The 24,911-nt window shown below is 42.2% G+C and overlaps 2 protein-coding genes across 8 annotated transcripts in view; one reads left to right on the plus strand and one right to left on the minus strand.

Moving 5' to 3' along the window:
• PARD3 (par-3 family cell polarity regulator) overlaps nucleotides 1-24,911 on the minus strand; it is an 823,338-nt gene that overhangs the window by 666,877 nt on the left and 131,550 nt on the right. For all 7 annotated transcript variants that reach the window (XM_081109711.1, XM_081109709.1, XM_081109710.1 and 4 more), the window contains exon 2: nucleotides 14,158-14,259. In XM_081109711.1, coding sequence (XP_080965837.1) covers nucleotides 14,158-14,259 — 102 coding nt within the window. The remainder of the gene's footprint in view (nucleotides 1-14,157; nucleotides 14,260-24,911) is intronic.
• Nucleotides 4,554-6,992, plus strand: LOC308528142 (SUMO-conjugating enzyme UBC9-like; the record flags this gene model as incomplete). The annotated part of the gene is made up of 2 exons (XM_081103679.1): nucleotides 4,554-4,583; nucleotides 6,507-6,992. The coding sequence occupies 2 exons, from the start codon at nucleotides 4,554-4,556 to the stop codon at nucleotides 6,990-6,992; spliced, it is 516 nt and encodes a 171-aa protein (XP_080959805.1).

A 24,911-nucleotide genomic window follows, 5' to 3' on the forward strand; every position in this document is an offset into this window, starting at 1 on the left:
GCTGCGGAGGCTGAGTGCAGAGGTACGCGGCGGCTCGCGCGCGCGGAAAGGGGGTGGCACCTGAGGACGCGGCTGTCTTTTTGAATCACAAGCTCCCGACTGCTCTGATCTCCGGTTCCGGGAAGTCTCTGGGGACCCAGGTCTCATACGGGGAGAGGCTGCTCTCTCAGGCGGCAGCGGGCGAACTTGGGGGCAGATTTCCCTCGGAGGTGCTTGCAGCCATTGCCGGGACACTGAGACGCCCGACTCCGGGCGCGGAGAATCAGCCATTGCTTCTTTCTCCGCCCTTTGACTCCCTGAGACCCCGCCCCACCCGGGCTGCTGCAGAGGCTTTTGCATGTGAATGCCCCAGAACTTTGCAACCTGATAATTACCTAACTGCAGCCGGGCCAGCCAGACCCGGAACTTCCAAGAGAAGGCCCAAGGCCCCGCAGCGGCTTGCATTGCTTCACAGCTGAGCCTCTTCGTAGTTCCTGCTGTGTGGCCTCAGGCAGGGGCTGAATTAGCACCTCCTTAGATCCAGGAGCCACTGTACCCAGTGGTCAGAGGGGGTCCATTCTCCCACTTCAGACACAGCTGCTTCCCACAGCCAATTGGCCTGGAGGTCAATTCCTCCCAGTGATCCTACAACAAGCGAGGCACCAAGAGTGCACCAAGAGTGCACCAAGAGTGTCCACCCCAGGTAACTGGGGAGGCTGAGCCACTGGGCCCTTCAGGACACCTGGCGCGCAGGCCACTCTATCAACACAGGGAAGCAGCCAAAATGCGGAGACAAAGAAACAGGTCACAATTGGCAGAAACGGAGGAGGCCAGACGACTGGATATAGAGTTCAAGGCCACGTTTATAAGGTTTGTCAAGAATTTTATGGAAACCGCCGATAAATTTAATGAATCCCTCAAGGAGTATGGTGAGACCATGGAGGTCATGAAAAAGGACCAATTAGAAATTATGCATACACTGACTGAAATAAAGAATACTTTACAGAGCTCCAACAGCAGACAAGAGGATCCCAAGAATCAAGTCAAAGATTTGAAATGCAAAGAAACAAAAAATACCCAACCGAAAAAGAAAAAAGAAAAGAGATTCAAAAAATATGAAGATAGTGTAAGGAACCTCTGGGACAACTTCAAGCGTACCAACATCAGAATTATAGGGGTACCAGAAGGAGAGAGAGGGCAAGATATTGAAAACCTTTTTGAAGAAATAATGACAGAAAACTTCCCCCACCTGGTGAAAGAAATGGACTTACAAGTCCAGGAAGCGCAGAGAACCCCAAACAAAAGGAATCCAAAGAGGACCACACCAAGACACATCATAATTAAAATGCCAAGAGCAAAAGATAAAGAGAGAATCTTAAAAGCAGCAAGAGAAAGACAGTCAGTTACCTACAAGGGAGTACCCATCCGACTGTCAGCTGATTTCTCAACAGAAACCATGCAGGCCAGAAGAGAGTGGCAAGAAATATTCAAAGAGATGAATAGCAAGAACCTGCAACCAAGATTACTTTATCCAGCAAAGCTATCATTCAGAATGGAAGGTCAGATAAAGAGCTTCACGGATAAGAAAAAGCTAAAGGAGTTCATCACCACCAAACCAGCATTATATGAAATGCTGAAAGGTATTCTTTAAGAAGAGGAAGAAGAAAAAGGAACTCTTACCATTTGCCACAGCATGGATGGAACTGGAGAGCGGATAAATACCACAAGATCTCACTTATTTGTGGAATATAATGAACAACATAAACTGATGAACAAGGACTGATCCAGAGACGGAGAGGCTTTGATTGGACTGTCGGGCCTTGGAGGGAAGGTAGGGGAGGGTGGGGGCAAGGGGGAAAGATCAACCAAAGGACTTATATGCAAGCATATAGGCCTAACCAATGGACACGGACAACGGGGGGGTGAGGGGGTGAGCGGGGAGAGGGGGGGTAGAGGGTACACATATGTAATATCTTAATCAATAAAAAATATTTAAAAAAAAAAATGAAAAGCATTTGTTGAAATACTATCAAAAGATGGAATGAATGAAGAAATGAGTGAATCCATAAGATCTGTTTAAGTTGTGCTCAAGTAAATGTTGTAAATTGAATATGATATACGAGCAACGGACATCAATAAATGTGAACTGTGATAAAATTATATATGACACTAATAAACAATGATATAAGAAGACAAAGTAATGTGGCAAAATTAAAATTCACATGTTTTACTAGCCAAAATAGCTTCTTTCTGCAACCCTAACCAACAGTTAAAATGTCTGTTATTTGGGTCCAGGCAGAAGCCCAAAGAAGTAAAAAAGATCTATAGGTTTGGAAAACATATTTGGTTCTCCCTTTATTTTAAAATGGGGACACTATACCTGGCCGGCATGGCTCAGTGACTGAGTGTCAACCTGTGAACCAGGAGGTCACAGTTCAATTCCCAGTCAGAGCACATGCCAAGGTTGTGGGCTTGATCCCCAGTGTGGGGCATGTAGGAGGCAGCCCATCAATAATTCTCTCTCATCATTGATGCTTCTTTCTCTCTCCCCCTGTCCCTTCCTCACTGAAATCAATAAAAAATGTATTTTAAAAAGAAAAATTCCAATCATCTGCTAAACCCTAAAAACACTTTTAAAAATAAAAACAATACCATCACCCAAAAAAAATTAAGATACCTAGGAATAAACTTATCTGAAGAGGTAAAAGACCTCTACTCAGAAAACTACAAGACTTTGAAAAAAGAGATAGAGAAAGACATAAACAGATGGAAGAACATACCATGTTCATGGATTGGTAGAATCAGCATCATTAAAATGTCCATAATACCCAAAGCAATCCCCATTAAAATACCAACGGCATATTTCACAGACCTAGAATGAACTCTCCAAAAATTCATCTTGAATAAAAAAAGACCCCAAATAGCTGGAGCGATCCTGAGAAAGAAGAACAAAGTAGGTGTGATCTCAATACCAGATATCAAGCTGTATTACAAAGCCACTGTTCTCAAACCTGCCTGGTACTGGCACAAGAACAGGCATCTAGATCAATGGAATAGAACAGAGAACCCAGAAATCGACCCGAACCACTATGCTGAATTAATATTTGACAAAGGAGGCGAGAACATACAATGGAGTCAAGACAGTCTCTTCAATAAATGGTGTTGGGAAAATTGGACAGATACATGCAAAAAAATGAAACTAGACCACCAACTTACACCATACACAAAAATAAACGCAAAATGGATAAAGGACTTAAATGTAAGACGGGAAACCATAAAAATACTAGAGGAATCCAAAGGCAACATAATCTTAGACATATGCCGAAACAATTTCTTCACCGATACAGCTCCTAGGGCAGTGGTTCTCAACCTGTGGGTCGCGACCCTTTTGGGGGCCGAACGACCCTTTCGCAGGGGTAGCTAAGACCATCAGAAAACACATATATAGTTACATATTGTTTTTGTGATTAATCACTATGCTTTAATTATGTTCAATTTGTAACAATGAAAATAAATCCTGCATATCAGATATTTACATTATGATTCATAACAGTAGCAAAATTACATTTATGAAGTAGGAACAAAAATAATTTTGATTGGGGTCACCACAACATGAGGAACTGTATTAAAGGGTCGTGGCATTAGGAAGGTTGAGAACCACTGTCCTAGAACATGGGAAACTAAAGAGAAAATAAACAAATGGGACTACATCGAAATAAAAAGCTTCTGCACCGCAAAAGAAACCATCAACAAAACAACAAGAAAGCCCAATGCATGGGAGAACATATTTGCCAATGTTATCACCAATAAGGGTTTAATCTCCAACATTCATAGGAACTCATACAACTTAACAAAAGGAAGATAAACAATCCAATCAAAAAATGGGCAATGGACCTAAATAGACACTTTTCAAAAAAGGACATTCAGAAAGACAAGAGACATACGAAAACATGCTCAAAGTCACTAATCATCCGAGAGATGCAAATCAAAACAACAATGAGGTATCATCTCACACCTGTCAGAATGGCTATCATCAGCAATTCAACAAATGACAAGGGCTGGAGAGGATGTGGAGAAAAAGGAACACTCGTGCACTGCTGGTGGGAATGCAGACTGGTGCAGCCACTATGGAAGACAGTATGGAGTTTCCTCAAAAAGTTAAAAATGGAACTCCCATTTGAACCAGTGATCCCACTTCTAGGAATATATCCCAAAAAACCAGAAACACCAATCAGAAAGGATATATGCATCCCTATGTTCATAGCAGCATAATTTACCCTAGCTAAGATTTGGAAACAGCCTAAGTGCCCATCAGCAGATGAATGGATTAGAAAACTGTGGTACGTCTACCCAATGGAATACTATGCTGCTGTAAAAAAGAAGGAATTCTTACCATTTGCAACAGCATGGATGGAACGGGAAAGCATTATCCTAAGTGAAATAAGCCAGTCAATGAAAGAAAAATACCACATGATCTCACTCATTTATTGATAATAAAGACCATTATAAACTGATGAACAAAAATAGATAAAGAGGCAGAGCAGCATCGAACAGACTGTCAAACTACACCGGGAATGCCAGGGAGTGTTGGGGGGCGCGGGGAGGTAAGAGATCAACCGAAGGACTTGTATGCATGCATATAAGCATAACCAATGGACACAAGACACTGGGGGGGGGGGGGGGAGACTGCGGAAAGGTCAAGGGAAAAAAAAGGAGACATATGTAATACTCTTTGTAATACTTTAAGCAATAAAACAAAATTTTTAAAATTAAATAAATAAGTAAAAATAAAAATAAAATAATAATAATAAAATGGGGACACTAACATCTATCTTGCAATGCTGAAACAATGGCATGACCATAGCCTGATACAGTGTATAGCACACATGACTGAATGAAAATGTAGTTACTATATTAGTTGACTCATTCTGACTTACAGAAAGATCAAAAGGTATAGAACTTGCTTCTTTTCCTACAAAACAAAAATGAAAAAAAATCTGCTACTTTCTACATGATTTCTGTCCTGTGTGAATAAATAAATGTATCATTTAAAATTCTTCTCCACACCTCTGGGACAGCTTCAAGCGTACCAACATCAGAATTATAGGGGTGCCAGAAGATGAGAGAGAGCAAGATATTGAAAACCTATTTGAAGAAATAATGACAGAAAACTTCCCCCACCTGGTGAAAGAAATGGACTTACAGGTCCAAGAAGCTCGGAGAACCCCAAACAAAAGGAATCCAAAGAGGACCACATCAAGACACATCATAATTAAAATGCCAAGAGCAAAAGACAAAGAGAGAATCTTAAAAACAGCAAGAGAAAGAAACTCAGTTACCTACAAGGGAATACCCATACGACTGTCAGCTGATTTCTCAACAGAAACTTTGCAGGCCAGAAGGGAGTGGCAAGAAATATTCAAAGTGATGAATACCAAGAAACTACAACCAAGATTACTTTATCCAGCAAAGCTATCATTCAGAATTGAAGGTCAGATAAAGTGCTTTACAGATAAGGAAAAGCTAAAGGAGTTCATCACCACCAAACCAGTATTATATGAAATGCTGAAAGGTATCCTTTAAGAAGAGGAAGAGGAAGAAAAAGGTAAAGATACAAATTATGAACAACAAATATGCATCTATCAACAAGTGAATCTAAGAATCAAGTGAATAAATAATCTGATGAACAGAATGAACTGTTGATTATAATAGAATCAGGGACATAGAAAGGGAATGGACTGACTATTCTTGGGGGGGAAAGGGGTGTGGGAGATGCGGGAAGAGACTGGACAAAAATCGTGCACCTATGGATGAGGACAGTGGGTGGGGAGTGAGGGCGGAGGGTGGGGTGGGAACTGGGAGGAGGGGAGTTATGGGGGGGGGGGGAAGAGGAACAAATGTAATAATCTGAACAATAAAGATTTAATTAAAAGAAAAAAAAAATTCTTCTCCACAATTATTCAGAAAATATTAATGAAAAAGAAACAGTTACCTACCCTACACCTTTTTTTTCTTTTTTCTTTGCATGACAACAATGCTTTATTATTTATGTGTTTCATTCAAGATATGAGACAAAGAAAAATTTAAGCTGAACATTTTTCAAAGATGCAATTTATTATAAAGCAGCTTTTGGTACTATTTATTCTGGACCACTTGTTTTGAGATGTGCTGTTTTCTAGAGAACTGTCATTGTTTACCAGATAAGATTTTAAAACTCTATACAAAGTCTACCCTCCACCCCCTGCCCAAACTTTATTAAAATATAATGGACATATGGCATTGTGTAAGTTTAAGGTGTACAACAGGGGTGGGAAACATCTGGCCGATAGGCCATACAAGGCCTGCAAAGTCATTTAGTGTGGCCCTGCCAAGGCATTAGGGTTGAGTTGATTAACCATTAACTGCCACGCGTCCAAAATGGAAACCATCCCACACACCACAATACTTTGAATTTAATTTAAAAAATCAGAGTCCCGAGACAAAGGAAGTGCCGAGCCGCCTCTGTTGCCGGGCTGCGGCCTCCCTAGGACTTTGAATATGTGGGGATCGCCCTCAGCAGACTCGCCCAGGAGAGAAAAGCTTGGAGAAAAGACCACCCATTTGGTTTTGTAGCTGTCCCAACAAAAAACCCCGACAGCACGATGAACCTCATGAACTGGGAGTGTGCCATTCCAGGGGAAAAAGGGATCCCTTGGGAAGGAGGCTTGTTTAAACTACGCATGCTCTTCAAAGATGACTATCCATCCTCACCTCCGAAATGCAAATTTGAACCACCATTATTTCACCTGAACGTGTACCCTTCGGGCACTGTGTGCTTGTCCATCCTCGAGGAAGACAAGGACTGGAGGCCAGCCATCACAATTAAGCAGATCTTATTAGGAATACAGGGACTTCTAAATGAACCAAATATTCAAGATCCAGCTGAAGCAGAGGCCTACACAATTTACTGCCAAAACAGAGTGGAATATGAGAAAAGGGTTCGAGCACAAGCCAAGAAGTTTGCACCCTCATAAGCAGCGACCTGCGGCAACATCAAAAGGAAGGGATTGGTTTGGCAAGAACTTGTTTACAACATTTGCAGATCTAGCGTTGCTCTATACAATGACTAGTCACGGAGGGGAGGTGGGCGGGCACCATTTTCCATTTCCGCCACTGGTACACAGTTCTCCACTTGCTGAATTGCCCAGTTTTTCATACAGGGTCGCTTCCTTCAGTCTTATGTATTTTGATTGTTATGTAAAACTTGCTTTTATTTTAATATTGATGTCAGTATTTCAACTGCTGTAAAATGATAAACTTTTATACTTCAAAAAAATCAATTTGCAATGAATATTATAAAAATAAATATATTACAATTGTGGTGTTCTGAAATATTTTCAGCTGAAAATTCTCACGAAATATGATTTTAAAGTTGGACTATAGACGCTTATGGAGTACAATGAGTTAAATGTTTGGCCAAATATAGCAAGCTAATTTTTAAGTTGATAATTTTGTATGGTCTGAGAATGATGTTATAAATATCCAAATGGCCCTTGGCAGTACATAGGTTCCCCACCCCTGGTGTATACATGTCAATTTGCCACACTGATATATTTGAAAAATGATCACCACCACAGCATTAGCTAATACCTAAATCATTACAACACAGAATTAACATTTCTTCTTTGTGGTGAGAACATTTAAGATCTACTCTCCTAGCAACTTCTAAGCAAATAAAAAAGTATTATTAACATAATCACTATGCTGTACATTAGAGCAGGGACAAGCAAAACAGGGAAAGTAGATCTAGACATTCTATATTTTAGAAAATTAAACCTACAAGAACCTAACACAACCCACACAAATTTTGAAGAAATTTTGGTAAATCCTGGTCATTGGGATTATATAGGCACTAAAAGAAAATTTTCCCAGTGCTGTGCATTGAACTCTAATAATTAAAGAGTAATGAGCAAAATTATGATTAATTAAGTACTTCAATATTATTTTGCTATCATTTGAATTAACTGCTTATTAATCCTAATTTCCCTCTATATAAAATAACTTTTCATAATTTCACAAAGTCACAGTGATCAAGTATCAGATTTGCACCTTTGAGACAATTTTCCCCATTATAAAGATTGATGGCAGAACCATTAAACCTATAGTTTCAAAGTTTAGTGAGCCTCAGTGATACCTGGAGAATTATAATGCAGATGCGCAGGCCTGTCTCACAGAAATCCTACTCCCTAGGCTAGGTATTTGGGTTTTAAACAAGTGACCATGGTTTTTTCATAAAACAGAACATTTTTTAGAAGGAATTTTATTGTTTAGAAGATTTGTAATGCTTTTTTTTAACCCAAAAGCAAAACAGGTGTCAAGATCTTTACTCAGAGTAGCTGTTGAAAGCCTATTAGAAGAAATCATGACAGAAAACTTTCCCTACCTGATGAAAGAAATAGACTTACAAGTCCAGGAAGCGCAGAGAACCCCAAAAAAGATGAATCCAAAGAGGACCACACCAAGACACATCATAATTAAAATGCCAAGGGTAAAAGACAAAGAGAGAATCTTAAAAGCAGCAAGAGAAAAACAGTTAGTTACCTACAAGGGAGTACCCATACAACTGCCAGCTGATTTCTCAACAGAAACTATGCAGGCCAGAAGGGAGTGGCAAAAAATATTCAAAGTGATGAAAAGCAAAAACTTACAACCAAGATTACTCTACCCAGAAAAGCTATCATGTAGAACTGAAGGTCAGAGAAAGGGCTTCGCAGACAAGAAAAAGCTAAAGGAGTTCATCACCACCAAACCAGGATTATATGAAATGCTGAAGGATACTCTTTAAGAAGAGGAAGAAGAAGAAAAAGGTAAAGATAAAAATTATGAACAACAGAGAGGAGAACCAAGATGGCGGCATAGGTTAACAACGGAGTTTGCTGCTTTGAACAACTACTTCAAAAGTGAAACTAAAAGACGGAAGGGACATCACCCAGAAACACAGGAACGCTGGCTGAGTGGAAGTCCTACAACTAGGAGGAAAGAGAAACGCATACGGACACTCAGAGGAGGCGCAGTGCAGTGCTGAAGTCAAATTCTGAGGTGCGGAGTGCGTGGAGCGGGCTGGCGGCGGAGGGCGCGGTTGACGTTTTCAATCGGGAGGGAGTCGCAGACTCTGAGCTCCAGATACAGGCGAGTCTTTAGGGACCCAGACTCAAACGGGAGAAGCGGGACTGTCTGGCTTCGGTCAGAGCGAGTGCAGCTTTCTCTCCGAGCTTTGCAGCGGGTGCTGGGACTCAGAGAGGCAGAGCCCCTGGGGACAGGACTGAGAGCCGCCATAACTGCTCTCTCCAGCCCACCCTGTTGATCCTGTGCGACCCGCCCTGCCCAAGCCCTGCACAGAGGCATTTGCCGGATAGCCTCAGGCAAAGGCTAGATTAGCACCTCCCTAGAGGACAGAAGTTCGCTCACTGCTGACACAGCTGATTCTCATAGCCACTTGGCCTGGAGGTCAAACCCTCCCTGGAATTAGCTACAACAATCAAGATTTAACTATAGGACTGCGAACAAAGACCACTAGGGGGTGCACCAAGGAAGTATAACAAAATGCGGAGACAAAGAAACAGGACAAAATTGTCAATGGAAGATATAGAGTTCAGAACCACACTTTTAAGGTCTCTCAAGAACTGTTTAGAAGCCGCCGATAAACTAAATGAGATCTATAAGAAAACTAATGAGACCCTCGATGTTATATTGGGGAACCACCTACAAATTAAGCATACATGGACTGAAATAACGAATATTATACAGACTCCCGACAGCGGACCAGAGGAGCGCAAGAATCAAGTCAATGATTTGAGATGCGAGGAAGCAAAAAACACCCAACCGGAAAAGCAAAATGAAAAAAGAATCCAAAAATGCGAGGATAGTGTAAGGAGCCTCTGGGACAGCTTCAAGCGTACCAACATCAGAATTATAGGGGTGCCAGAAGATGAGAGAGAGCAAGATATTGAAAACCTATTTGAAGAAATAATGACAGAAAACTTCCCTCACCTGGTGAAAGAAATGGACTTACAGGTCCAAGTAGCGTGGAGAACCCCAAACAAAAGGAATCCAAAGAGGACCACACCAAGACACATCATAATTAAAATGCCAAGAGCAAAAGATAAAGAGAGAATCTTAAAAACAGCAAGAGAAAGAAACTCAGTTACCTACAAGGGAATACCCATACGACTGTCAGCTGATTTCTCAACAGAAACTTTGCAGGCCAGAAGGGAGTGGCAAGAAATATTCAAAGTGATGAATACCAAGAACCTACAACCAAGATTACTTTATCCAGCAAAGCTATCATTCAGAATTGAAGGTCAGATAAAGTGCTTCACAGATAAGGAAAAGCTAAAGGAGTTCATCACCACCAAACCAGCATTATATGAAATGCTGAAAGGTATCCTTTAAGAAGAGGAAGAGGAAGAAAAAGGTAAAGATACAAATTATGAACAACAAATATGCATCTATCAACAAGTGAATCTAAGAATCAAGTGAATAAATAATCCAATGAAGAGAATGAACTGGTGATTATAATAGAATCAGGGACACAGAAAGGGAATGGACTGACTATTCTTGGGGGGGAAAGGGGTGTGGGAGATGCGGGAAGAGACTGGACAAAAATCGTGCACCTATGGATGAGGACAGTGGGTGGGGAGTGAGGGCGGAGGGTGGGGTGGGAACTGGGAGGAGGGGAGTTATGGGGGGGAAAATAGAGGAACAAATGTAATAATCTGAACAATAAAGATTTAATTAAAAAAAATTATGAACAACAAAGTGACAACAAATAAATATCTATCAACAAATGAATCTAAAAATTAAGTCAGAATAAACTGGTGAATATAATAGAAGCAGGGGCATAGAAAGGGAGTGGACTGCCAATTCTTGGGGGGAAGAGGGTGTGGGGGGTGCAGGAAGAGACTGGACAAAAATCTTATACCTATGGATGAGGACAGTGGCGGGGGGTAAGGGCATGGGGTGGGGTGGAAACCAGGTGGAAGGGAGCTATTGGGGGGGTGGGGGGGGGGAGAGGAACATCTGTAATAACCTGAACAATAAAGATTTATTTAAAAAAATATATATAGGTTGACTAAATCACAATCAAATTTCAGAGCCATGGAAGAGGTCATACAACTGACCACACATAACCCCTCAATCTGAACAATGCACCTGACAATACCTGTGGGATTTGGATGTTACAATTCTGGATTATTCAATATACTTTTTACAGTTACAACATAAAATAGGCCCTTTAATCTAGAAAGCTCATTCAAAAATTTTTAATTGATCATGTATATTTTTAAGTAGTTCTGGACAAATATAATAAGTTATTTCAGTCTGTAGTACATTATACTCTCTAACACTTTTCTATTTGGAAACTGAATTTAATCTGCATCATAGCCAATTATCTATAAATGTATTTCACTTAATAATATTTAAAACATTTTCCCAGTTTAAACGATATTTTAACTTGTGTAGGAAATATAAAAGATTCTAGAAAACATATTCATCATCAAATTTGCACAAAAAAATCTAAAACACTATTAAATAACTTATGAATTTAATATGCAACAATTTTAGAAGATCAATTTGCCTTATCCTTAGTTTTTGTGTGTGATCTAATAGTTAATTGTGTTATAGAAGAGTATATTATTTTCAGTTACTGAGTAACAAATTATCCCAAAGATCTAACAAGAATATCAACCACCTTAACCTAATTCATCTTTATAGAACACTGAATCCAACAACTGCAAGATATACATTATTTTCAACTATATATGGAACATCAGCCAAAAATGTCATCTATGGGGGATAAAATAAGTCTCAATACTTTTCAGAAGATTTTTATAATCATACTGCTGCACATCTTCATCTTAGTATTTTACCTACCCACCTTGCAGACTCTATTTAAGTGTGTATGTTGACTGGAGGTGCAGGGAAGAAGGGTAAGGAAGCATAATCTGTACTTTGTAAACCTACAAAGCATTACTGCATGTTGCTGAACGTAATGAGTCCATTTAGCTCATTGTTCTCAGAAGCACTGGTCACAGTCCCACCAACCTTATTCATACAACAACCCAACATCCACAGTAGGTTACTCCAAGCAATACAGCAGAGCTAAACATACCTCAGAGGCAACCGTATACACTGGTTCTCATTCCCTCTATTGAAAGGCAAAAAGTCAAAACAGAAAGTATGAATGTGTCTATATCTCAAGGTAAAGAAAGGTCAGAAAATAAAGGCCACTTAAATACCAACAGTGATGAGCTCTGAGTAACAATGGGATTACAGGTGATTATTTCCTTCTTTACATTTTATTTTTCCTGATAAGGAGCTATTTTATTTTTATAGAAGAAAAAAATACAAGAACAGAATGAGGGAAGAGGGGTGGGGGGAAAAAAGGGAAGGGGAGGAGGAAGAAAAGAAAAGGAAAAATAAAAACAGAGAGAGACAAAGAAAGAACTAACAAATAGGAAAAGGAAGGGAAAAGAGGAAAATAATGAAAGATCAACACAACATTACTTCATCTCTTATTATATCTGGGGAAGGGTACCTGTTTAAAACCTCCATAAATCTCTGTAGTTGCCTTAAGCTTTGGAGCTGAACTGCACAATAAATTGACTATAATTTAAGTCTTAATGTGGAATGCAGGCAAAGAATTTGGGAGTCACCTATTCCTGGGCTCACTGGAAAGCCCAAAAGAGATAAATGACAGAAAATCACAAATGGGCAGGAAATTTCTGCATTTCTGACACTATATACTCCTGGCCCACAGAAACAACAGAATCAGATATCCCTCGATGTGCATAGTATTTGGTACCAGAAATTTTTCATTTTTCTTAAGATTTCAAGAAAACATATAAGACACCCGCCATTTCTGAGGCAAGAACCATGTTAATGTAGGAGTAAACAAGACATAACAGCTATGCTTACCCAGCTCACAGCCAAGCAAAGAGGAGTATGGAGGATGAGGCAAAGGACCAATAATAAGAGAGAGCTCTCAGCAGGACCAGGGCCCAGACGATTTTACCATCAACCCGAGGACATATCCTCGCTGGTTTTATCTAACTTGTGCTATTACATGGCCATGATGACACAACTGTGTATGCACTGAGCCTTTCTATAATTTGTTATAAGTAAACTCAAAAGAGGGTGTGGCCAAAGCCTATTCAAGTCACACCACCTCATTACAATAAAGAATTTGCTGATGCACAGCCTGCTTGGCTCAGTGGTTGAGCGTCAACCTATGAACCAGAAGGTCACAGTTCAATTCCCTGTAAAGGGACATAACCAGGCTCAACCCCCATTGGGTGGTATACAGGAGGCAGCCAATCAATGATGCTTTCTCATCAATGTTTCTATCTCTCTCCCTCTCCCTTCCTCTCTGAAATCAATAAAATACTTTTTAAAAAATTGCTGACGTTTATATGCAGAGACAAATATCCTCTCGCAAAGTCTTAAAATGTTGAGTCATTATTCCTCTCTTGCTTCCCCCTCCTTCCCTTAGAGTGCAGTCAAAAGGGTGAGTACAAGCAAATGATGAAGTGCCTGTGGGTGGCCACATTCAACATGCCAAAATCAAAGTCTTCGTTAAAAACAGCATTCCAGTAAAAGCACCCAAGTAACATGAAGGAAAAGATGGCTTTCTGAGAGCCCAGGACACAAGGGAGATGCCAGGGATGCACACTGGTTTTATAGCCAGGTAGTGTATCACACAGGCCAGCTATTGGGGTTGAGCCAAAGTGGGGATCAGAACTCAGAAACCTGCGTACCGCACACTGAAACACATAATGATCACAATGAGGGACTTGAGTGGTCAGGAAAGACGCCATATTTGGTTAAAATGGCGGGGGGGGGGGGGGGGGGGGGCGGGGATGGGGAAAAAACACCTTTTAAAGATCTATCCATTTAAAAAGTTGCAATTTTAAAATTCCAAAACTTAGTACTGCATCCCAGGTATTAAGGAAAGCATTATACCTTAGGGTTCAGGGTAGTAAAAATTCACAATACTTAAATAACAAACATCCAAAGTGAGTGGCCCAAATGTTCTTTAAAATATGTGTGTCTAAAACAGGAAGGAAAGTATTCCCACCTACCCACTCCCTCCCCAGTCTTCATAATTGGCACTCAGAGCAGCTTCCCTGGACTTGAACTCACTCTGTCTTTATCATCTGCTACATCACAGAGGATGTCATCAAGATCCAGTATTCCTCCATCTCCATGTTCCAGTCGATGCACCTGTATCCAGTAGCTTGGATCCTGTACAAAAGAACACAAATATCAAATGCATCAAGTTAGCATCACAAAAAGGAAATCCAACAATTTTAACTGCAAGAACTTCCTGTCATAAAAAAAAACATCCTATCTAATAAAAGAGAAACATGGTAATTAGCGTACGACCGCTACCCTTCCCATTGGCTAATCAGGGCAATATGCAAATTAACTGCCAGCCAAGATGGCGGCAGGCAGCCAGGCAGCTTAAAGTGAACATGAGGCTTGCTTGCTTCAGTGACAGAGGACTCCAACGTTCCCCACCTGCCGCTGCAGGCCTCTGAGCTGCAACTCTAAGCAACTATGTTACAAATATAAAAGCTAAACTAACCTGCTTTAGTCCGTTGGGCTTCAGCCAGCAGGATCACAACATTGTTTCAAATACAGAAGTTAAACAAAGGCCAGAAACCTGCTTTCAGCAGCGGAGGCCTAAGAGCTGGAGCCAAGCCTCAAAGCTAAAGCTGGCCCAGAATTTAAAAAAAAAAGAAAAAAAGGAGCGGTTGGGAGCTTCAGTCACTCGCCAGCCTGAAAACAACCCTCAGCCCCTCACCCAGACTGGCCCCAGTGGGGACCCCCACCCTGATTCAGGACACCCTTCAGGGCAAACCAGCCGGCCCCCACCCGTGCACCAGGCCTCTATTCTATATAGTAAAAGGGTAATACGCCTCCCAGCACCGGGATCAGCGGAGCCAAGAGGCCTCCCGGCACCTGGATCAGTGTGACAGGGGCAGCGCCCAAACCCCCTGATCGCCCTGCAGCTCTGTGTGTGACAGGGGGCGGGGCCACAACCTCCCTATCCGACCTGCTCTGTTCGTGACAGGGGAAGGCGCCCCAACCCCCTGATCAGCCCTGCTCTGTGCCTGATAGGGGGAGCTCCCCAACCCCCTGATTGCCCTGCGGCTCTGTGTGTGACAGGGTGCGGCTCCCCAACCACCACCCCCCCCACGGGCCCTGCTCTGTGTGTGACAGGGTAGAGCAATAACGTCCCCATCGGCCCTGCCCTGAGTGTGAGAGTGGCGGCGCCCCAACCCCCTGATCGGCCCTGCTCTGTGGGTGATAGAGGGAGGCGCCCCAACCCCCACCCCATGGGCCCTGCTCTGTGTGTGATGGGGTAGAGCCATAACCTCCCCATCGACCCTGCCCTGAGTGTGACAGTGGCGGTGCCCCAACCCCCTGATCAGCCCTGCTCTGTGGGTGATAGAGGGCGGCGCCCCAACCCCCTGATCCACCCTGCTCTGTGTGTGACAGGGGCGGTGCCCCAACTCCCCTATCGGCCCTACTCTGTGAGTGACAGGGGGGAGCCCCTCAACCCCCTGATTGGCCCTGCTCTGTGCGTGACAGGGGGTGGCGCCGCAACCTCCCCATCGACCCTGCCTTGAGTGTGACAGGGGGCGGTGCCCCAACCCCCCAATCGGCCCTACCCTTAGCATGACTGAGGGTGGCATTGCAACCTCCCAATCCGCCCTGCTCTGTGCATCACAGGGGGGCGGCGCCCCAACTCCCCAATCGGCCCTGCTCTGAGCCCCACCAGGGGCTGCACCTAGGGATTGGGCCTGCCCTCTGCCACCCGGGAGCAGGCCTAAGCCAGCAGGTCGTTATCTCCTGAGGGGTCCCAGACTGCAAGAGAGCACAGGCCGGGCTGAGGGACCCCTCCTCCCCCCCAAGTGCACAAATTTTTATGCACCGGGCCTCTAGTATTCTAATAAACAAGCAACATATAGTGTATGTTGAAACACTAATGTCACAGCATATTTGAATAAAAAGAGGTGGCATACCCTGGTTGCCCAAAGTACTTCCTAATAACAGGCCTGAATACACTGGAATAATATGGAAGACTATAAGTGAGCAAGCTCAGACCAATGTGTGTGGTTTGAGCCTATTTTTGGAAGGGAAAAATTGCATCACTTGTATATGTGCATATAAAAATGACCAACAAAAGTCCTGGCCAGTGTGGTTGGAGCACTCGTTGGTTGGAGCATTGTCCTGTACACTGAAAGACTGAGGTTTTGATTCTCAGTCAGGGCACATACCTAGGTTATGGGTTCGGGGAGCATAACCAATAGATGTTTCTCGTTCAAATCAATGTTTCTTCCTCTCCCTGTCCCTGTCTCTCCCTCCCACTTCCCCTCTCCCTAAAATCAATAAACATACCTCATGTGAGGATTAAAAAAATGTCCAAAAAAAAAAAAATACACACCAAAATTTCCAGTGGTTATCTCTGAAAAGTGGAATTGGAAGTAAAAAATTTTCATTTTAAATCTTATACACTTCTACACAGGATATGTATTGTGTGTATACATATATACATATGTATACTGTTACAAAATACATGTTTTGAAATTATTTACAGAACATAATTCTTTGGTTTTGGGGTTTGTATATTTTTAATCCTCACCCGGGGATATGTTTATTGACTAGAGAGGAAGGGGAGGAGATAAAGAGGTAGGGAGGGAAGGAAAGAAAAAGAGAAACATCGATGTGAAAGAGAAGAATCAACAGGTTGCCTCCCACATGCACCCCAATCAGGGACAGAACCCACAACCTAGGTATGTGCCCTAACATGGAATTGAACCTGCAACTTTTTTGGTGTATGGGACAATGCTCCAACCAACTGAGCTCCCCCAAGCCAGGGCATAGTTATTTGTTTTTAGAGTTCCACAATCATTCTCATTTGTATACTCAAATAATAATGTACTAAATTGTTATCTTTTGCCTTTAACTACTGAATTATCCACAACACGGAATTACTAATAAAAAGTTCAATTCAAGTTAACAGTCCATTTTTCCAATGTAAAGTGATGTTAAGTACTATTCTTTTTTAAAGGAAAGGCTGGGAGGGAAAAGGCAAAAGATTAATCATAGTTATATACACATTCCTGGACCCCACCCCAGATATCCTGGCTTAGACAGACCTTCCAGGGTTGAGGCCAAGGAATCCATATCCTTAAAAAGCCCTCCAAGAGAATCTCTAACAAAGCTATGCCTAAGAGTTAGTAAAATGGAACAGTTGTAAAAACTGTATAATTAACAATCCTCGTCATTTTTTAACCAGTACAGAAAGCAGCTCAGACCCTAATTCTCAAAGTTACTAAACATAAAAACCACCATGCAAATAACCTATACTTACTCTGCTCCCAGATCTGGACTTCCTTAAAAGGAGATTCAGGGCTCAAATCAACTGTTCATCCAAAACACAGATTAAGTTTATAAAACACACATGCAACACACCACATGCCACACATACACACACATACCTTGGCATCCCCTGAATTCACAGAGCCTCTATATGATACCCTAAGTCCAATGTCATCCAGACAGCCCTTAGGAAACCTGTTGTGTGAGTCTGAGATGCTCCAGAATTTGTCATTTCTAGATTCGTTGAACCATCAAAGAACAAAGGCCCAAACGAACCATACTCCTACTCTTCTATACCAAACTAGAGGCCCGGGGATGGGGGTGGGCCCAACCTTGCCGTGCGCTTGCCACCCTGGCAGGGCTGAGGGGACTGGGTGCCGCCATCTTTGAGGGCGTGGTAGTCAATTAGCATATTCCCTCCTTATTGGCTGTGGGCACTGCCATCTTTGAGGGTGTGGCAGTCAATTAGTATATTCCCTCCTTATTGGCTGTGGTTGCTGCCATCTTTGCAGTCTGCTGCTCAGTCATTTGGTCATCCCTCACTAACCCCTCTGCCAGCCTGGTCGCCCCATGCAGCCTGTTCGGTCGTCCATTCGGTTGCGGTAGTCCCTTAGGCTTTTATATATATAGATGGTATTAACTCTGCAGGAGAAATTAATATCCTGGGGGTCCTCAAAGAAAAGGTGTCTCCTAATCATCATTCCCTAGCCTCTTTAAAACAGCAGTCACCAACCAGTGGTCCGTGGATCACTGGTGGTCCGTGAGTCCAAAAGGTTGCCGACCACTGGTTTAAGGAAACCTTTGGAGCAGCGGTCGCCAACGGGTGGTCCGCAAGGTCCAAATGGTTGGTGATCACTGTCTTAAAACATCCATCCTGCCCTCTTTTCCCCCAAGCAAGCTGTGGATTACCTAATCAACTAACAGTAACTTTCATTTCTGAAACACTTTTATACCCACAGAAGCAGAATAAAGTCTAAAATGGGGTTTACAAAAAAGAAAAACTTTAACGTTCCTCATCCTCCTCATTCTCTCCATGAGAGCATAACCTATAGCCTTTATTTAAAATTTGGAACTTCTCTTTTGAAATAAATTTCCACCTAAAGATTTTTTCAACCTCTGAACTATATAAATATAAATATAAATATAAATATAAATATAAATATAAACATAAACATAAACATAAACATAAACACTTCAGAACTTGCTCCAGACTTTTCCCCATCACTTTACCTTTCACAGCCGGTATTAAGCCCTGCATAACTGTACCCTCTCCACCATACCGAGTGCCCAGAGCCCCACTTGAACCTCCAAGCTAATCCTTCCCATCCATCAAGGCTACTCAGTCATCTGCCTCTTGAGCTCTGCCTGACTGGAAAACCCCAAACCAGGTTAGAAGTCTATCTCTGACTTCACTATATGGAAAATAGTACTCAGATGTCAACTCTGAGCCATTAAAAGGTGCTAAAACTTCATTTTTACACATGCTAAACCAGCCATGGGCAAACTACGGCCCGCGGGCCGGATCCGGTCCGTTTGAAATGAATAAAACTAAAAAAAAAAAAGACCGTACCCTTTTATGTAATGATGTTTACTTTGAATTTATATTAGTTCACACAAACACTTCATCCATGTTTTTGTTCCGGCCCTCCAATCCAGTTTAAGAACCCATTGTGGCCCTGGAGTCAAAAAGTTTGCCCACCCCTGTGCTAAACTAACAGTACAAAGCCTTCTGTTGACACTACTTTACCATCTAGTTACTATACCAATTTTCTGATCCTCTTTACAGCAAAATTTTTTAAAGATTCTTGTCACAGATTCTTCTCCCAAAACCTCATGCCAATCAGGCTCCCTCCCCACCACATTCCCAAAACTGTCCATCAAGGTCACCAACAGTCCCCCCATGTTGCTTAAGCAATGTTCCTCACATGAGACATCTTCCTGATCTATCACAGAATTTGGTACTACTGACCAATCCCTCCTCCTTGAAACACTCTATAAATCTGGCTTACAATCCTTCAACTATCTGATCAAGGATTGTCTAATTCAAGATTTAGATGTTGAGGGGACCAAATAGCCATGACAACACCACGCCAACACATATTATAGGCTAGCATTTACTAAATGCCACTTCATAATACACACTGAATAGATTAAAATGACTATTTGGAAAGAAGGAACCAAAAGGGAATCATCAATAATCCCAGCAGAACATACTACATAGACAAAAGTTAGAGTTGAGCAGGCCATATAAAAATGACCTCCTCCCACAAGAGCATAAAAACCAGAAAGGCTTTTTGCCACTGAGAAATACACTCCTTGGAACAACAGTCTCTTAGGAGATTTTAATTGGCAGCTTTCATTAACACAATTTTCTTTCAAATGACAAAGGACTTGCTGTATTTTCAAGGACATAGTCAAGTACCCATCAGAAGAAAACTCTTCTCCATGTTACAGCATACTCGTTGATTGCACTCTGTGGTAGTTTACACTGAAAAGTTTAAAATAATAATAGCACAATCATTGCTGTTTTGAAACTTAGAAGTGTAACTGAACAAAAAATTGTAGCGCCACTTTTGAAAATACCAAAAGCACTAATTCTACAATCAGTATACTTGTCATTGGGTTAAAAAACAAACATGATACAACACTCAATAAAAAATATTATGTTACTCACTTAGGATGTGTACATATATAATAACCAAAGATTTGAACACTAACAATAATTTTACATTATGATGAGCAAAAAATCTATCAAACAGAAGCAACAAACAAGAAAAGTTCAGCCCTCAAGCAGGTAGAGAGAAGTCTACCAAGAAGTAAATGTCCAAGTCAGTCAAGGTTCCCCAAAGATGGGTCATAGCCCAGAGAGGGTATCTGGAGACAAAATCACTGAGTACACTGTTCTTCACCCAGATAGAGAACCAGGGTTGAGAAAGGGTAGAGGGAAGATTTCTAAGACCTACTGAGAAGGAAAGCATGGGTGATTTGATTAGCTGCAAGTTGTAAGGAATACTGATGTCTAGTTTATTGCAGGATATCCACTCTATTGCAGGAGACAAGAGAAAACAGTACAGAAAAAATCCTAATGAAAGATGACTCCTAGCTCACCATCAAGAAAGCTCTCATTACTCCATAAAGAGAATCCTCACATTATGCAACAAGATAATGAGCTTTTATGAGTTGTGACCTGATCATATAAAAGCTCTGCATACTTTATGCCCAAGCAAGTTTCAAGAAAAGTATCTTCAATTAGAAACAGTGCCCTACTCTTGCATTACCATGGCATACAGCAATGATCTATAGCAGTGATGGCGAACTCTTTGAGCAAGGCATGTCAGCATTTTGAAAAACCCTAACTTCACTCTGGTGCCGTGTCACATATAGAAATTTTTTGATATTTGCAACCATAGTAAAACAAAGATTTATATTTTTGATATTTATTTTATATATTTAAATGTCATTTAACAAAGAAAAATCAACCAAAAAAATGAGTTCGCGTGTCACCTCTGACACGCGTGGCATAGGTTCGCCATCACTGATCTGTAGCCTGACCAATTTTCAAGTGAAAATATATGTGTTAAATAAGACCAGAAAAGATAATTGAAAATCCATGCCAATCAAAAACCTGAGTATTGCCCTAACTGGTTTGGCTCAGTGGATAGAGCGTCGGCCTGCGGACTTAAGGGTCCCAGGTTCGATTCTGGTCAAGGGCATGTACCTTGGTTGCGGGCACATCATCAGTAGGGGGTGTGCAGGAGGCAGCTGATCGATGTTTCTCTCTCATCGCTGTTCCTAACTCTCTATCCCTCTCCCTTCCTCTATGTAAAAAAATCAATAAAATATTAAATTAAAAAAAAAACACACCTGAGTATTAACTATGTGCAAAGCACTGACTGAGCTAAAGCAGCAAACAATACTTACTATGAGACATTAAAATTTAACAGATGACACATAAGTAGTTTAAAAGAGGTAGACCATGTGTCATAAGAGAAAGACACTAAAATGCTGTGTGAATTCAGAAAAGGGGAAGATTATTTTCACTTGGAAAGATACAGGGCCCAGCCCATTGTGGCTCATTGGTTGAGTGTTGACCCATGAACCCAGGAGGTTCTGGTTCAATTCCAGGTCAGGGCATAAGCTCAGGTTGTGGGCTCAGTCCCCAGTGGGGGCTGTGCAGGAGGCAGATAATCAATGATTGTCTCTTATCATTGATGTTTCTCTCTCTCCCTCTCCCTTTCTCTCAGAAATCAATAAAAATATACTTTTTTAAAAAAGAAACAATATAAGCAATTTACACAGAAATATGAAGGTAAATATGGAAAGAATTAGGCACAAGAGTTGGGAAAGGTGACCTCTCAGGGTAGTGTTTTTTCCTAACTGACTATGCACATACATAATGGTTGGAAACAATACGAATGAAGAGGAACAGTTTGAAAATTCTTAAAATCATAGACGTGCCACACAGTTTAAATTTCAGAATCTGTCAATTAGCCAGAGGATAATTATGTAGTGTAGACAAATTAAGTCATTGTTAATGAAATAACAGAAAACATTTCATTTTTAAAGTCAATAGAAGAGCACAATCAGTATGAAGGGTGTCTCATTCTAGATTCTCTTATTACTCTCCAATTTACTTGAACCCAAAACAAAACAATTTTAAAATATGTTCTAAAGTTCATTTTTAAATAAATAAGTGGCATTTCAATATAAACGTAATGCATACAATTTTAACTTTACCTACTTTGATCAATTTTCAAAAATGCCTATTTTTTAGTCAATTTTGTTGTAGCAATACTGTTGAATGTTAAACATATTGGGGTGATGGGTGCTTCTGAATAAAGGCAGAAAATACATATGGTCAGTAATTATGGCTGATGTTCAACAATAAAAAAAATAACCTCAGAGAGGAAGGGAGAGGGAGAGAGAGATAGAAACATCAATGATGGGAGAGAATCATTGATTAGCTGCCTCCTGCATGCCCCCTACTGGGGATCAAGCCGGCAACCAGGCACATGCCCTTGCCAGGAATCAAACCCGGGATCCTTGCTTTATCCACTGAGCCAAACCACCTAGGGCCTGGCATTCTTTTTTATTACAGCTAGCATGAGAGCTCTCCTAGAATTCCACACTGGCCTAACAATGTGGAAAATCAGCCCATTATTGACCTCCAGATCTGCATTCACTTTCATAATATTGAGATTGCTTTAGTCAGGGATGCTTCTCAATATCCTGCACCACTCCAGGTAAATCAAGAGGTAGGTCTCAGATCACAGAGCTGGCCCTAGACAGAGCCAAGGCAAAAATGAGAACTATGCCTACCAGTTATATTTGCTTTATGTTTTACAATTTTAAAAATGTGCACTATCTATTGTGGTGGGAGGATTTATAATCCCTATTTTCCAATGAGAAAACAGACTCTAGAGCAGGGGTTCTCAACGTGTGGGTCGCGCCCCTTTGGGGATCGAACGACCCTTTCACAGGGGTCGCCTAAAACCACCGGAATACACATATATAATTACATATTGGTTTTGTGAATAATCACTATGCTTTATGTTCAATTTGTAACAATGAAAATACATCCTGCATATCAGATATTTACTTTACGATTCATAACAGTTGCAAAATTACAGTTATGAAGTAGCAACGAAATAATTTTATGGTTGGGGGTCACCACAACATGAGGAATTGTTTTAAAGGGTCATGGCATTAGGAAGGTTGAGAACCACTGCTCCAGAGTAAGTTGCTGAAAAGAGGATCACAGTTAATAAATGCTGTAATCCAGGACTCCAGCCTAAGTCTACAAGATTCATTACCCACACTTTCTCAGACCGACATGGATGGTTGTACAATAGCGTCATAGCTACTGGAGTTCTCGGTATAACCCCTCTTTATATTTTGCATAATGGGGAGGTACAAAAAATACTTCTTTTAATAATGAAGATGTTGACTTAAAAAATCAACTCACCCAAATATTATATTACATGTTTTCATCTCATCCTTGATTTAAAGCAGTGGTTCTCAAGTGCGATTCCATTCCAGCATCAGTATCACCTGAGAACCAGTCAGAAATTCTAATGCTTGCCCTCCACCCTCGTCTTGCTGAATGAAAGATCTCCCAAGAAGAAGCTGAGAAATCGGTGTTTAAAACACCTTCTGGGTAGTCCTGATGGACACCAAGTTTGAGAACTCAAAGTTTGTGATGGGAGGAGATAGGATAAGGGGTTGTGGGGGGAGGGGATGCAGCACTGAAATACTTTGCATTTCTTATATGTATTATTAGGTACTAGAGGCCCAATGCACGACATTCGTGCACTCGGGAGAGGGGAGGGGGCGATGTCCCTCAGCCCGGCCTCCGCCCTTTCGCAGTCCAGGAGCCCTCAGGGGATGTCCGACTGACAGCATCAGTCAGTTGGACACCCTTACGCCGTCAGTTAGACATCCTTAGTGCTGCCGCGGAGGCAGGCCACCCGACAGCCCAGCTTGTGGCTGAGCAGTGCTCCCCCTGTGAGAGTGCACTGACCACCAGGGGGCAGCTCCTGCATTGAGCTGTGCACATCATAGCGCCTGGTCGTTCTGTCGTTTGGTTGATTTGCATATTACCCTTTTATTATATAGGACTAGAGGCCCGGTGCACTCGGGGGGGGGGGGGGGGGGTGCGTCCCTCAGCCTGGCCTGCACCCATTTGCAGGATACCCCTTGGGGGATATCCACCTCTTGACTTAGGCCCACTCCCTGGCAGCCAGGGAGCCCTCGGGGGATGTCCGACTAAAGGCTTAGGCCCCCATGGGATCAGGTCTAAACCATTAGTTGGACATTCTTAGTGCTGCCACGGAGGTGGGAGAGGCTCCTGCCACCACCTCTGCACTGGCCAGCCATGAGCCAGCTTCTGGCTGAGTGGCACTACTCCTCGGTCTGACCTAAACCCTAGAGATTAGTACTTCATTTTACAACTTTTTCTCGGTTTATAGGCAGCAGCAAACTCAGACCACACAGTCGGGTGTGCAAGAAATGTTGCTTTCTTTATTGTTTAGTAACCAAACCTAACTTCACCTTCAGCCCCCATTCTGCCAAGTGAAAAAACAAAAACAAAATATCATTTAACTTAGGTTCCCCACCCCTTCTCTGGAGTTGTACTTCCATGTCAGACAGTGTGTGTCTCAGGCGGAGGTGCCAGAGAGCCGAGCAGGTCAGGACATCTGGGCCTCAGGCTTCTGTCTGGGCTGCCCCACCCGCTGCCCTTGGCCCTCACCTCAGAGCTCAGTCCATGCTGATCCCGGTATATTCTCCTCATCTGGGCCTGGAGGCCTCGAGTCCAATTCGCTCTCTCCCTCCCTCCCTGCCCCCTTCTCTCTCTCACACAAAGAGCTGTTGGGTTTTCCGGGGTGAGGTCCTCTGACACCTCCTCAGCCCCGTTGCATGGACACCATCTTGGTGCCTGGATCACGGCCACAACGCTGTGTGGCTGCTCTCAGACCCTCTGTCTCCTGCTGCCTTAGGGAGTGACT

The sequence above is a fragment of the Myotis nattereri genome (assembly GCF_964212035.1).
Source record: "Myotis nattereri genome assembly, chromosome: 1".
NCBI classification, from domain to species: domain Eukaryota; kingdom Metazoa; phylum Chordata; class Mammalia; order Chiroptera; family Vespertilionidae; genus Myotis; species Myotis nattereri.